This window comes from Spinacia oleracea, chromosome 3 (assembly GCF_020520425.1).
Source record: "Spinacia oleracea cultivar Varoflay chromosome 3, BTI_SOV_V1, whole genome shotgun sequence".
Lineage (NCBI taxonomy): Eukaryota > Viridiplantae > Streptophyta > Magnoliopsida > Caryophyllales > Amaranthaceae > Spinacia > Spinacia oleracea.
This window is the reverse complement of record NC_079489.1, coordinates 151,379,726-151,391,542: the sequence shown is the minus strand read 5'-3', so window position 1 is coordinate 151,391,542 and position 11,817 is coordinate 151,379,726. Positions and strand designations below refer to the sequence as shown.

Genomic DNA, 11,817 nt, shown 5'->3' with positions numbered 1-11,817 from the left:
GAATGGACCAATTGAATGACCGAGACACAATAGACTACTATTCTTTGTATGGAATAACCAAGAACATCTATAAGATTTATGACATCACTATTTATATTTTATTATAAACTTTAAAAGTTTGTTAGAAGTTGTTAGGTTGTTAGGCTCAAGTTGTTAGAGTAGTTGCTTCTTCCTGCCTTGTATATAAGCACTAGCACTCCTATTTTCAGTTGCTTCTTCTAACACATTATAATAAGAAATATTTTCTTTCTCTGAAATCTGATTCTCTGTAGTTCTATATGGTATCAGAGATTAATCTCGTGCTTGAGATTTAGGTTTTCTTCATATTTTTTTCCCGATTTTAAACACTGAAAGTGTGTGCATCAGTAAGAGTTTTGTTGCAAAATTTCTTGCAATTGCAAAATTTCTTGCACAAACTCTGTGATTCTTGATTGAATTACGATCGAAGTTTAGCTTGCAATGACGTTGGGAGATTCAGACAACGATCACCTGAGTTTTCAGCAAACCAGTGGAGATAATGGAGGTACTTTTGATCCTTACTTTGTAGAAAATTCAGACATTCCAACATCTTCATTAGTAACTGTGGTTTTCAATGGTGTGAATTTTATTCGTTGGAGTAGAAATATTAAGCGTGCATTGATAGCTAAGAATAAAGAAGGATTTTTCAATGGCGAAATTCAAAAACCTGTTGTAAATCACAAGGACTATCCTAAGTGGAAACGTGCTGATTTCATGGTTGTTAGCTGGATTTTGAGCTCTATGAACAATGATTTAGCTGATGATTTTGGATACATTGATAATGCCGTGGAATTATGGAAAGAATTAAATGAGAGATTTGGACAATCTAATGGTCCATTGATATATCAATTGAAGAAAGAAATTGACAACTTGAATCAAGAGAATATAACAATAGTCACATATTATGGAAAATTGAAGAAACTGTGGGATGAAATGCAAAACTTAAGAGCTTTTCCTACTTGTGTTTGTGGTTATATGAGTAGTTGTAGTTGTCAATTCCTGAAAAAGGTGGCTGAATTTGAAGAACAGGACAAAATGATGAAGTTCTTGCCTAGTATCAACAGAGTGTTTTCTATAACTCAACAAATAGAAAAACAAAAAGAAGTTAACACAGCAGCTACTGAAAGTGGTGCTATGAATAGTAGTGCAATGGCTGCTCAGAATCATAAGGGTGGTCAGTTTCAGAGATTCAATAATGGTCAAGGGAAGAAAGATTGGAAAGACCTGAAGAAAGAGAAAAATGTACAAAGTTTGTTCTCACTGTAAGAGCAAAGGTCACACTGCTGATCAGTGTTTTAAGCTCATAGGTTACGTTATCATGATTGGTATAATTCTATGAAAGTATCAAAAGGCTCAGAATATGGTGGAGGCAGACTGGCTGCTCATGTACATTCTGCAGATGTGGGAGATAATCCTCTTGATGACACAATGACTGACTCTGGAGCTGTGAGTAGTGAGATGCTGAACACTATTTGTCAAGAAGTTATGAAAGTGATGAAAGGCAAGCATTCACAGAATGGTGAAGTTGGTGGCATTTCTTGCTCATATGTCAACTATGCAGGTATAATATCCCATTCTTTTAACTGTAATGTGAACAAATTAGATGATGAATGCTTGTGGATTGTAGACTCTGGAGCATGTGATCATATATATGACATATGATGAAGACTTACTAATGAATGAAAGAAAACTACAAAAATTGATTAAGCTGGGATTACCTGATGGAACTCAGATGACTGTAAACACTATAGGGGATATTGTTTTAAGTGACAAACTGACTTTGAATGATGTGTTGTTAGTACATGATTATAGGCATAATCTGCTATCTGTTGGTAGATTGATTGAACAAACTAGTGTTCATGTTGTATTCACTAGTGATGGATATTCTTTCCAGAACCCTTATAGTTTCAAATTGATTGGCCGGTGTTGGAAAGAGAAAACAAGGTCTCTACTATTTTTCCAAGAATACAGACTGCAACACTTCCCAAGGTGGACATAATACAAGATCTGTTAGTAATGATCTACATTGTAATACAGTAGCACATGTAACTGCAAATGTTGTTACTGATGTAAATAGGCTCAGATTACCAAATAAGACTGCTACTAGTATATGACAGTCCAAGATTGATCACAAAAATCAATTAGATCTTTTACATTCTAGATTGGATCACCCATCTTTGCCAAAAATGAAATATATGAATGCTGAGTATTGCAGAGGGCTTACAAAATACAACAGTGATGTATGTTTTAATTCTAAACAGCATAAGTTTCCATTTCCTCGTAGTGACAGTAGAGCCTCTGAATGTTTTGATTTAATTCATTTGGACTTATGGGGATCTTACAAGGTTAAGAGTTTAGATGGTGCATCTTATTTTCTAACTGTGTTGGATGATCGCAGTAGAATAACCTGGACATTGAAGGAAATATGTCCTTCACCCAAGGTGCATTAAGTCTAATACCAAGGTTCAGATTAATTGCGAACAATTAATTCAGTAAGATCAAGTGATCGGAACAGCTAGTTGGAGCAATGCTTCCGATCAGTGAGTTCTAATCTATATTAGGCTCACAACTTACTCTTGACTGAACCTATAAGGTCACACCAATGACATGTAACAGATCACCGGATTAAATGAATCGGAAATTCATTTAAAAGCTTTTCGGGAATTAGTTTGGAAAACATAAATATACAATACGACATTGGATCGGAATCGTATATCGTATTGCGTATATTCGTAAGCTAGGCGAAATGAATAATCGTATAGTTCGACATTGGATCTTCAAGTACTATACGATAAATAATTGTCGTAAGGCATTGGACACAAATACGAGAAGGCAACGTTGCCAGCCCAACGAGCCAAGCCGCGCAAGGCCCACTAGGCGTAGCAGCAAGCCAGCGCGCACAAGGCCCATGCCTCGGCTGGGTGCGCGCACATGCGAGGAGCAGCAGCAGCAGCGCACACAGCGCGGCCCAAGGCCCAGCGCCTGTGTGACTCTGCGCGTATGGGCTTGCGTGCTTGCTGTCCGGTTCTTGCCTTTGCGGCTTGGCCGATTAGTATTATAACCTAAGGGTTATAATATTATTCCATACAAGTTTTTCCTAACCTAATGCAATAATTCTGTTTACACATTAAACCCTAAAGGGAGAGAGAAAACCTAATTCTCTCTCAGCCTTCCATGGATATGTTTTTCCCAAAAGCACAAACTTTTGAGTGATTGTCTAAGCTACGATTATCAAGACGTATCTGAACTTGTCGGTGAACCAAATAGAGGAACGAAAATTGGAGTTCTTTGTTCGTGTTCGTTGATGCTAAACTTTGGAAAACACGCTTCGAATGTCAGTTTTCTTAATCTGTGCTTTATACATGCTTCCTGGCTTTGGGGATTGTTCCGCACATGTTATGTATGTTTTACTGTATTCCCCTACAGTGGTATCTTGAGCCTTATGTATTCAAAGAATATTTTAGCATGATTTAATTGTTTTTGCTGTTGTTGAAATTTTTGGAAATTTTGTTGATTTTTTGGAATTATTATGAATTATTTGATTAACGAACCTATTTCCATTACTATCTTGAAAATACACCACTTTTGTATTTACTACCTTATGAAAATTTTATTTTAAATTACTACCTTAAAGTTCCAATTTATTTTTATTTACTACCACTTTACAGTTTTCTTATTTTAAAATTGAGATATCTCTTTCGTTTCTTAATCATTTTAAGTGATTCAAAGCCCATTCTTCTCATTTATGTGTAAGGATCCCATAGAGATCTTGCTTTTAAAATTTTACAAAAGGTAAAACTAATTAAATATTATATGTATAAGTTTAAAATATATATGAATTATCAAACGAATTGTTTTGGAATGTCATTCTCAATGAAATCCCTATAGAGCAAGGAGAATAACGAACTTTGAATCACAATAAACGATTAAGAAACGAAAGAGATATCTTAATTTAAAAATGAGAAAACTGTAAAGTGGTAGTAAATAAAAAAAATTTAGAAGTTTAAGGTAGTAATTTAAAATAAAAATTTCATAAGGTAGTAAATACAAAAGTGGTGTATTTTTAAGGTAGTAAATACCAAAATTTCCTTTGATTAATTGCGTAATAGGTTCTGAATTCAAAAAGTTTCTTATTTTCGACTTTTCTGACCCTAATCTGATTGAAAACGATTTTCTAAGATCAACTCATGAGAACGGAATTGCAAAACCAGGCCTCGAACTATGTGTTATTGGGCGATTTTGTTAATTTTCAAGTTAAAATTAATAAATTTGGAAAGTATTTCAATTAAAACTAAACTACTCGGAATTGATTGAAATTTTGACACAATGTTTATGGGTATATTCTTTAATTATGGTAAAAATTTCAGCCGTTTTTGAAAAGTATAAACCCTAATTCTGCTTTCCCCAAATTCGTAAATTTTAGATCGCTTATTGATTTTTTAAATAATTTGGATCTAGTAATTTGGTTAATTGGGAAAGGGAATATAATTTCATGGTCAGTGGCGAATTATAAAAATTATTGGATTAAAATTTTGAATAGTTTCGTTAATTTTAATCGACACTTAAACCAAATTGATTAAAAATCTGAAATTTAAATGTTTACAACGATTTGAAGTTTTGGATTTGATTGTTTAAAAGTTCAAATTTTCAGTTGAAATCTTTGTTTCTTAAAATTTGAATAATGTTAGCTTTGATTTAATAATTTTAACGAAATTGGAATTGTTGTTAAATTAATTAAATCGTAAAAACGGTATTTTTAGAAAATAAAAATCGTAAATTTTTATGAAAAATAACTTAATGCAAATGTTCGTGAATTTTTTTTTTTTAATTAGTTGGTTTGTAGGCACGAACTAAAGGCACGAACTCGAGGTGGGGTGGACATGTGGCTCGTCGAGCCATGCGGGCTGCCACGCCTGTGCCTAGCCGCAGCGACTTGACTTGCGAGCTGCGAGCAAGCAAGGGTTGCCTTGCCTTTCGCAGCGTCAAGCACATCACGCACACGGGGCAGCGAGATCTGCGGTACGTGTGGCGTTGGCTGCGTGGGCATGGGCAGCTGCTCGTGTGCCTCGTAGGCCACATAGCGTGCATTGCTGGGCTGGGCGCAAGCCTAGCCCGCATTGCACTCAAACAATTTTTTTTTGTTTTTTTGGGCTTGAATTTTATGTTTGCATTAAAATTGGCTAACGGAATAATTAATAATTATTTTAGTTAACTTGGGCCGGGCCGTGAGTTTAATTTAATATTTAAATAATTAATTATCCGGAATAATTATTGGTTTGAGTGGGAGCCGCTAAATGAAATTAAAAGTGAAATAATTATTTTAATTATTTTCGTAGGTCGCATTATTTTAATTAAATTAAATTTTAATTAGAATAAATTCTAAGGATTAATAATTTGGAAATTGATTAATCTTTTAGGACGCGTTTATGTGAACGTGAATTTTAATTAATTCACATAAATACTTGCATAATTAATTTGGCCATTAGAGTAATTTGGAGATTACTAGCAATAGGTTTTGCTTACCTAGAATCTTAAAATACTTAAGACATGCAAAAGCTGCTTAAGGATTTAGGACTTTTAGGGTCTTGGAATCGTTTCATTCATTTTTGGACCATGTTTTATTTTGCATGAATGAAATGTTTAATAGCTTTGATGATTGCGTGTATGCTTTTATTTCAAGTTATTAAAGTATGATAAATGTTTTCTTTGCTAGTTCATTCTGTAGAATCGTAAATCTTCAATCTTATTGCGTTCGGATAATAGAACTGCGATATTTCCTCGATCGATTGGTAACTAATTTTGAGAGAGATTCTCAAAGAAAAGGAAATGAGAGCGTATCTTGAATGCTATTTTCTTATAGTGATCTTCATCGTTGTTTTCAAACTAAATTTTGAAATGGTAGACCAATTGGACCTCATATATTCAGAATACTGGGTAGTTTTGAAATAATGAAGTATTGAGTTAAAGACTCATGTATAACCAATGGTTAACAACCAATTTTCTAGACAATAAAGTTCATGGCCAAAGATGGATTATATGACTTACCTATTTCACAAGAATTTGAGAAAATATGGCTATATTTACTCAACGTGAAATATATGAAATGCTTCAATGCAATTCACAAAAGGGTATAAAATCAACTTGGCAAGAATTTTGGAACATCTAGGTTGGGTCAAGGTGATGTTTTCATGAGCCAAGAAAGATTATCTAGATTATTTATATGGCATTATAACAATCGATGCTCCATAAGAATATGGTATGTCCACATGGAGAAATCGGAATCTATTCGATTAACGATAATCACGACTATTTTCCTATATAGTTTCTAAATGATACTCTCAAGTGACTATCACACTAAACGAAGTTGTCAAAGCTAAGGATAAGATGTCATAAGGATTGAACTTCGGTTCAGTACATCTTTTCAGTACATCTATATCTAGGGTTGTCAAACCCAGTGGAAGTTAGTGTTTACATCAAACAAACTCAAGAATAGATATATGTTTCTTTATGAACGACTCATAGAAACAAAAGGTATTGATTCTACCACAAATCTGAGAACATATGGTTGTTGCTCTAGATAATGTCTTTTAGGAAATCATCATATTTCCAAAAAGGCAAGTGGGAGAAAAATGACCTCGAAGTAACCTCAAAAGAACTTCGAGTCAAGCAACAAACAAATGTAGGATACTTAGGAGTCTTTGGAAAAGCTCTGTACTTAGAAGCCTTTGGAAGAGCTTCAGGAAGACTTTGGAAGTGCTTCAAGAGAATCCTAATACTCAAAGGACTTGAGTAATGTCTTTATAGAAACTAATGTTTGATGTTCAATACCTAGGTAAATCGTATAAGGAATAGAATTCAACCAAGATAGATACATAGATATCTTGAGGAATGAAAACTATGAAGACTTTAGAAGTGCTTCAAGAACCATACGAGTTACAATTTATCTACGACGAATTAAAAATTCCCAAGTATGGTTTGAGGCCATCAGAAACATAAGTATGGTTCGAGGCCATACAAAATGGTTTGAAACCATTTCATCCAAAGTATCTTCATCTTAAAGAATCAAATCTATGATTTGGTTGATTTGCATAAAGGGTTTACTCCCATTAGTTGCATAAATGTTTTCTAAACATACAACATTGATTTGCATAAAGGGTTCACTCCCATTGGTTGCAAACATGTTTTCAAAACATACAAAGATGATATTGTATACACATACAAAAGAGAAGCTACATTGGTGGTTAAAGATTATAAACAACTTGACAACGTTGATAATGTTGAAATCTTTTTCTCCAAGTCGGAATGCTTGAACTATTTTGGATAAATCTAGCAATCATTGCATATGGAAAAAACGAAACACCTTCCTCAATTGGACTTGTAAAAAGGAATTGTGTACATTACACAATGTAAAAGTTTTGAATTCTAGATAAAAGAGCAAGCTTAAGAAATCTATTCGTAGATTAAAGCATGCAAGTGGGAATTGAAACATATTTTTCAACAAGGCTATTGAACAATCATGGCTCTATGAAAATATGGATCATCTTGTAGATGAGGATTTTAGTGGGAGCTAAGTCATGTTTATTGGTTCTCATATGAGATACATATCTCTCTATTGAAAATGACATTCAAATTATAAATGGTTAGATTTGAAAGTATTTGTCAATATTAGAACCATGGAGAAACTTAGAACATACTGGGTTAAAGATCTATTGGATAGGATCTAAAGCATTGTTTGGATTCTGTAAAAGTAATTACTAAATCAAACACAATGGAGAGACTCAAAAGAGACTCTCAACCCATATGAGTAAGTCTAAGTAATGAATGCTTTAACTAAAGTATAAAGCTAGGTTGTTATCACTAAAGTTAAACATGAAGGACCTTGAAGAAGTGGCTTCACCTTATATCACATGGCAATGGCAAGATTTTAGCAAGATTCAGTATTTCTTGAAACAGAATAAAGCTAACAATCACATGGATGGATTTTAAAATGCGAATGGTTTTTGCATTACAATCAATCATGTATGATGTGATATATAGATCGCCAAGATAACTCGTGAACATTGGATCATGACGAGTTTATACCAATCGCTATTGATCTAGATCAAAGTTCATTAGAACAATATCAAGAACATCCAGTACATCTGGATATGTAGGATGAGCACTTGATAAGAGGAAGTGAAGATGAACTAAAGTTTTAATGCTACATGCATTTGCCTAAGCAAAAGTTGAATCTTGTTGTTAGGCAATCCACAAACATACAGGGGCAATTAGGCGTCGTGATTAAAAAGGTGGTAACATAGGTTCTAAACCATATGTTATGCATGGGAAACTGAATCAATGATTAGTTTCCAAGTTCTCAGTTGAAAGATGTATCTCCCACATCTCTGTGAGCTGGTTGGAGTATTCCGAAAGGATGGCATCATTTGCAATTCTACATAATTGAAATGAATTCATTATTTCCTAAGAAGCAATGAAAGGGAATTGTTTCTAGTAGGAGTTCTTCAATGAACTCAGGTTGATCCCAAGTCTACTATCTGGATAATTTTCTATTTTGAATACGAGAATCATTCTAGACAGCAATGAAAGACTAGATCATTCTATAAACATATTCAAAGATCTTTTCATCTTACATCGAAAGGCTTTCGATAAAATGGATGCTAAGAATAGCAAAGTATGATAAACTACACCTCTGCATTGAATGAGACACAACATTCATTTGCAGAAATGGAGTCAAGTTTGAGTTCTATGAATGTTTTAAGTATTGGGTGAAAGGCCTATATCTGTAAACATTAAATGCTTGATTTTGGGTTAGAGGCCCACAAATTGGTAAGAATTTGGTTTAAACATTTATCATTTATGAAATTTATTATTTCATATTCATTTAATTTGGTTTAGTATTAAATGATGAAGTCCAAGTGATCCAAAACATTCAAATGGGATGTTAAGATGGATTCTTGGACAAAGAAACACCCATAAGTGAACTTGAATATTGAAGTCACAAAGGATCCCTAATCCAGGTCATTGAAATGTGGACAACCAATGACTAATGAAGATTAGATTGCAAGTAGATTTGTAGTTCGGTTTCTTGAACTAGATTGACTGGATGTCAGAATCTTTTGCATAGATACTTATTGGATCTGTATCGGATTGACCATGAGAACACTTTAAGAGATTAAAGTCATGTCATAAGTAGTTCTCATTAATGGTGATTAGAACCATTCCTCGGAACATGAGTGATTATGTCTGCTCGTTTGAGAATTAGTTTGCTTTGATACTAGCTAAACGTCTCACCGTAAAAGGAGGCTATAAAAGCAGTTATTGGGCGTACTATCAATCAAAGTAATTGTTCATAGATTGCAAGAATGGATTGTCCTCCTATCTTTGATAGGATATGGTGTTGTTGTGTAACAAGGCCTCTCGGAGAGTTATATACTGTGAAAATGCATGTCCGTGCTCAGAATGGTTAAGGCTTAACCTTCTGTAAAAGTTTAACAGTTGAGCTCTATAATCCGAGAAACACTTCTGGACCTAATAAGGATGGCTTGGATCTTACCTTATGTTCAGCAAGTAACACTAAGCGACAAAGGAATGTGAATGCACACTTGTCAGAATGACAAGTGGGAGACTGAAGGAAATATGTCCTTTACCCAAGGTGCTATAAGTCTAATACCAAGGTTCAGATTAATTGTGAACAATTAATTCAGTAAGATCAAGTGATCGGAATAGCTAGCTGGAGCAATGCTTCCGATCAGTGAGTTCTAATCTATATTAGGCTCACAACTTACTCTTGATTGAACCTATAAGGTCACACCAATGACTTGTAACAGATCACCGGATTAAATGAATCGGAAATTCATTTAATAATCGTATAGTTCGACATTGGATCGTCAAGTACTATACGATAAATAATTGTTGTAAGGCATTGGACGCAAATACGAGAAGGCAACGCTGCCAGCCCAACGAGCCAAGGCGTGCAAGGCACACTAGGTGTAGCAGCAAGCCAGCGCGCATAAGGCCCATGCCTCGGCTGGGCGCGCGTGCATGCGAGGAGCAGCAGCAGCAGCAGCAGGCCAACAACGCACACAGCGCGGCCCAAGGCCCAACGCCTGTGTGGCTCTGCGCGTATGGGCTTGCGTGCTTGCTGTCCCGTTCTTGCCTTTGTGGCTTGGCCGGTTAGTATTATAACCTAAGGGTTATAATATTATTCCACACAAGTTTTTCCTAACCTAATGCAATAATTCAGTTTACACATCAAACCTTAAAGGGATAGAGAAACCCTAATTCTCTCTCAGCCTGCCATGGATGTGTTCTTCCCAAAATCAAAAACTCTTGAGTGATTGTCTAAGCTACGATTATCAAGACGGATCTGAACGTGTCGGTGAACCAAATAGAGGAAGGAAAATTGGAGTTATTTGTTCGTGTTCGTTGATGCTAAACTTTGGAAAACACGCTTCGAATGTAAGTTTTCTTAATCTGTGCTTTGTACATATTTCCTGGCTTTAGGGATTGTTCCGCACATGTTATGTATGTTTAACTGTATTCCCCATCAGACATATCTACCTCATAACAAAATACAAGTTGCAAAAGTTGTTTCTGAGTTTTTAGCCATGGTTGAAACTCAGTTTAACAAGAAAGTAAGAGAATTAGATCTGATAATGGTACAGAAATTGTCAAAGATAGCTGCAAGTTGTTGTTTGCACCAAAAGGGATATTTCATGAAAGGAGTGCTCAATATGTACCTTAACAGAATGGTAGGGTTGAGAGGAAACATAGAAGTTTACTTGAAATTGCTAGAGCTTTGAGGTTTCATTCTGGTCTTCCTAAGAAATTCTGGGAGGAATGTGTACTGACTGCTACACATTTGATCAATAAACCTCCTTCAAAGGTGCTAAACTGGAAGACTCCATTTGAGATCATGTTTCATTCTGTTCCTGTATATGAAAGACTAATGGTTTTTGGCTCTCTTTGTTTTGCTTATAACACCAAGGTTCAGAAAGACAAATTTGATTCCAGATCCAGAAGGTGTGTGTTCATTGGATATCCTGCTGGATATAAGGCTTTCAAATTATATGATCTTGATACACATACTGTGTTTGTATCAAGAGATGTTATTTTCTTTGAAACTATTTTCCCATATAAACTTTCTCTTCCTGATAAAAACTTGTCTCCTTTGCCTCAAACTGTTAGTTTTGGCACTGAAGTTTCTTCACCAAACACAGTTGATCTAATCTTTCCTATTTCTCCAAATACTCACATATCTCATAATTCTCCATCTCCTTCCCTTCTTTCTCCAAGTTCTCTTAACACTATTTCACACTCTATTCCCAAAAATATTCCATCTTCTCCTATATCTACTTCTTCTGCAAACTCTGATCAGATATCTCAATCTTTACATGTTCTTGATTTGATAACTGCTCCTACCGAGCCTTTCATCAGACAGTCTACTAGACTGATTAAACCTCCTACAATTTTAAAGGATTTTGTTGGAAGTTATGTACCCCACAGAGCTGTTGCTTCCCCTACTACTACTGAATCTCTTTCTTTTTCTGTCAACACTTCTCTCACTGACATAATGATGACAGTTGGCTAATATCAATTGCTCTTGACAACTATGACACTTGGGAGTCTCTAGCCTTCTCTGTGTTATCTTCATCAAATGATCCAAAGCATTACAATCAAGCTAAGCATGATATTATTTGGATAAATTCTATGAACAAAGAGCTACTTGCTCTTGAAAGCAATGATACTTAGGAACTCACAGTTTTACCCAAGGATAAAAAGGCAATTGGTTCAAAGTGG

At 35.0% G+C, this 11,817-nt stretch overlaps 1 protein-coding gene across 1 annotated transcript; it reads left to right on the top strand.

Annotated features, from left to right (window-relative positions):
- The first annotated feature begins 459 nt into the window (after positions 1-459).
- LOC110792599 (uncharacterized) lies at positions 460-11,608 on the top strand. Its single transcript, XM_056839808.1, has 6 exons — positions 460-1,267; positions 1,361-1,579; positions 1,686-1,962; positions 2,180-2,258; positions 10,569-10,676; positions 10,766-11,608. Exons 1-6 carry the CDS (start codon positions 460-462, stop codon positions 11,606-11,608), a joined length of 2,334 nt encoding a protein of 777 aa, XP_056695786.1.
- Positions 11,609-11,817: the final 209 nt, after the last annotated feature.

Excerpts from the sequence above, each read along its gene's own strand:
- LOC110792599 (XM_056839808.1), top strand. The coding sequence starts at position 460 with ATGACGTTGGGAGATTCAGACAACGATCACCTGAGTTTTCAGCAAACC. Across the intron at positions 1,963-2,179 it reads TGTTGGAAAGAGAAAACAAG|ATTGGATCACCCATCTTTGC; the intron begins GTCTCTACTATT and ends TTTACATTCTAG. Across the intron at positions 2,259-10,568 it reads TTACAAAATACAACAGTGAT|ACATATCTACCTCATAACAA; the intron begins GTATGTTTTAAT and ends ATTCCCCATCAG.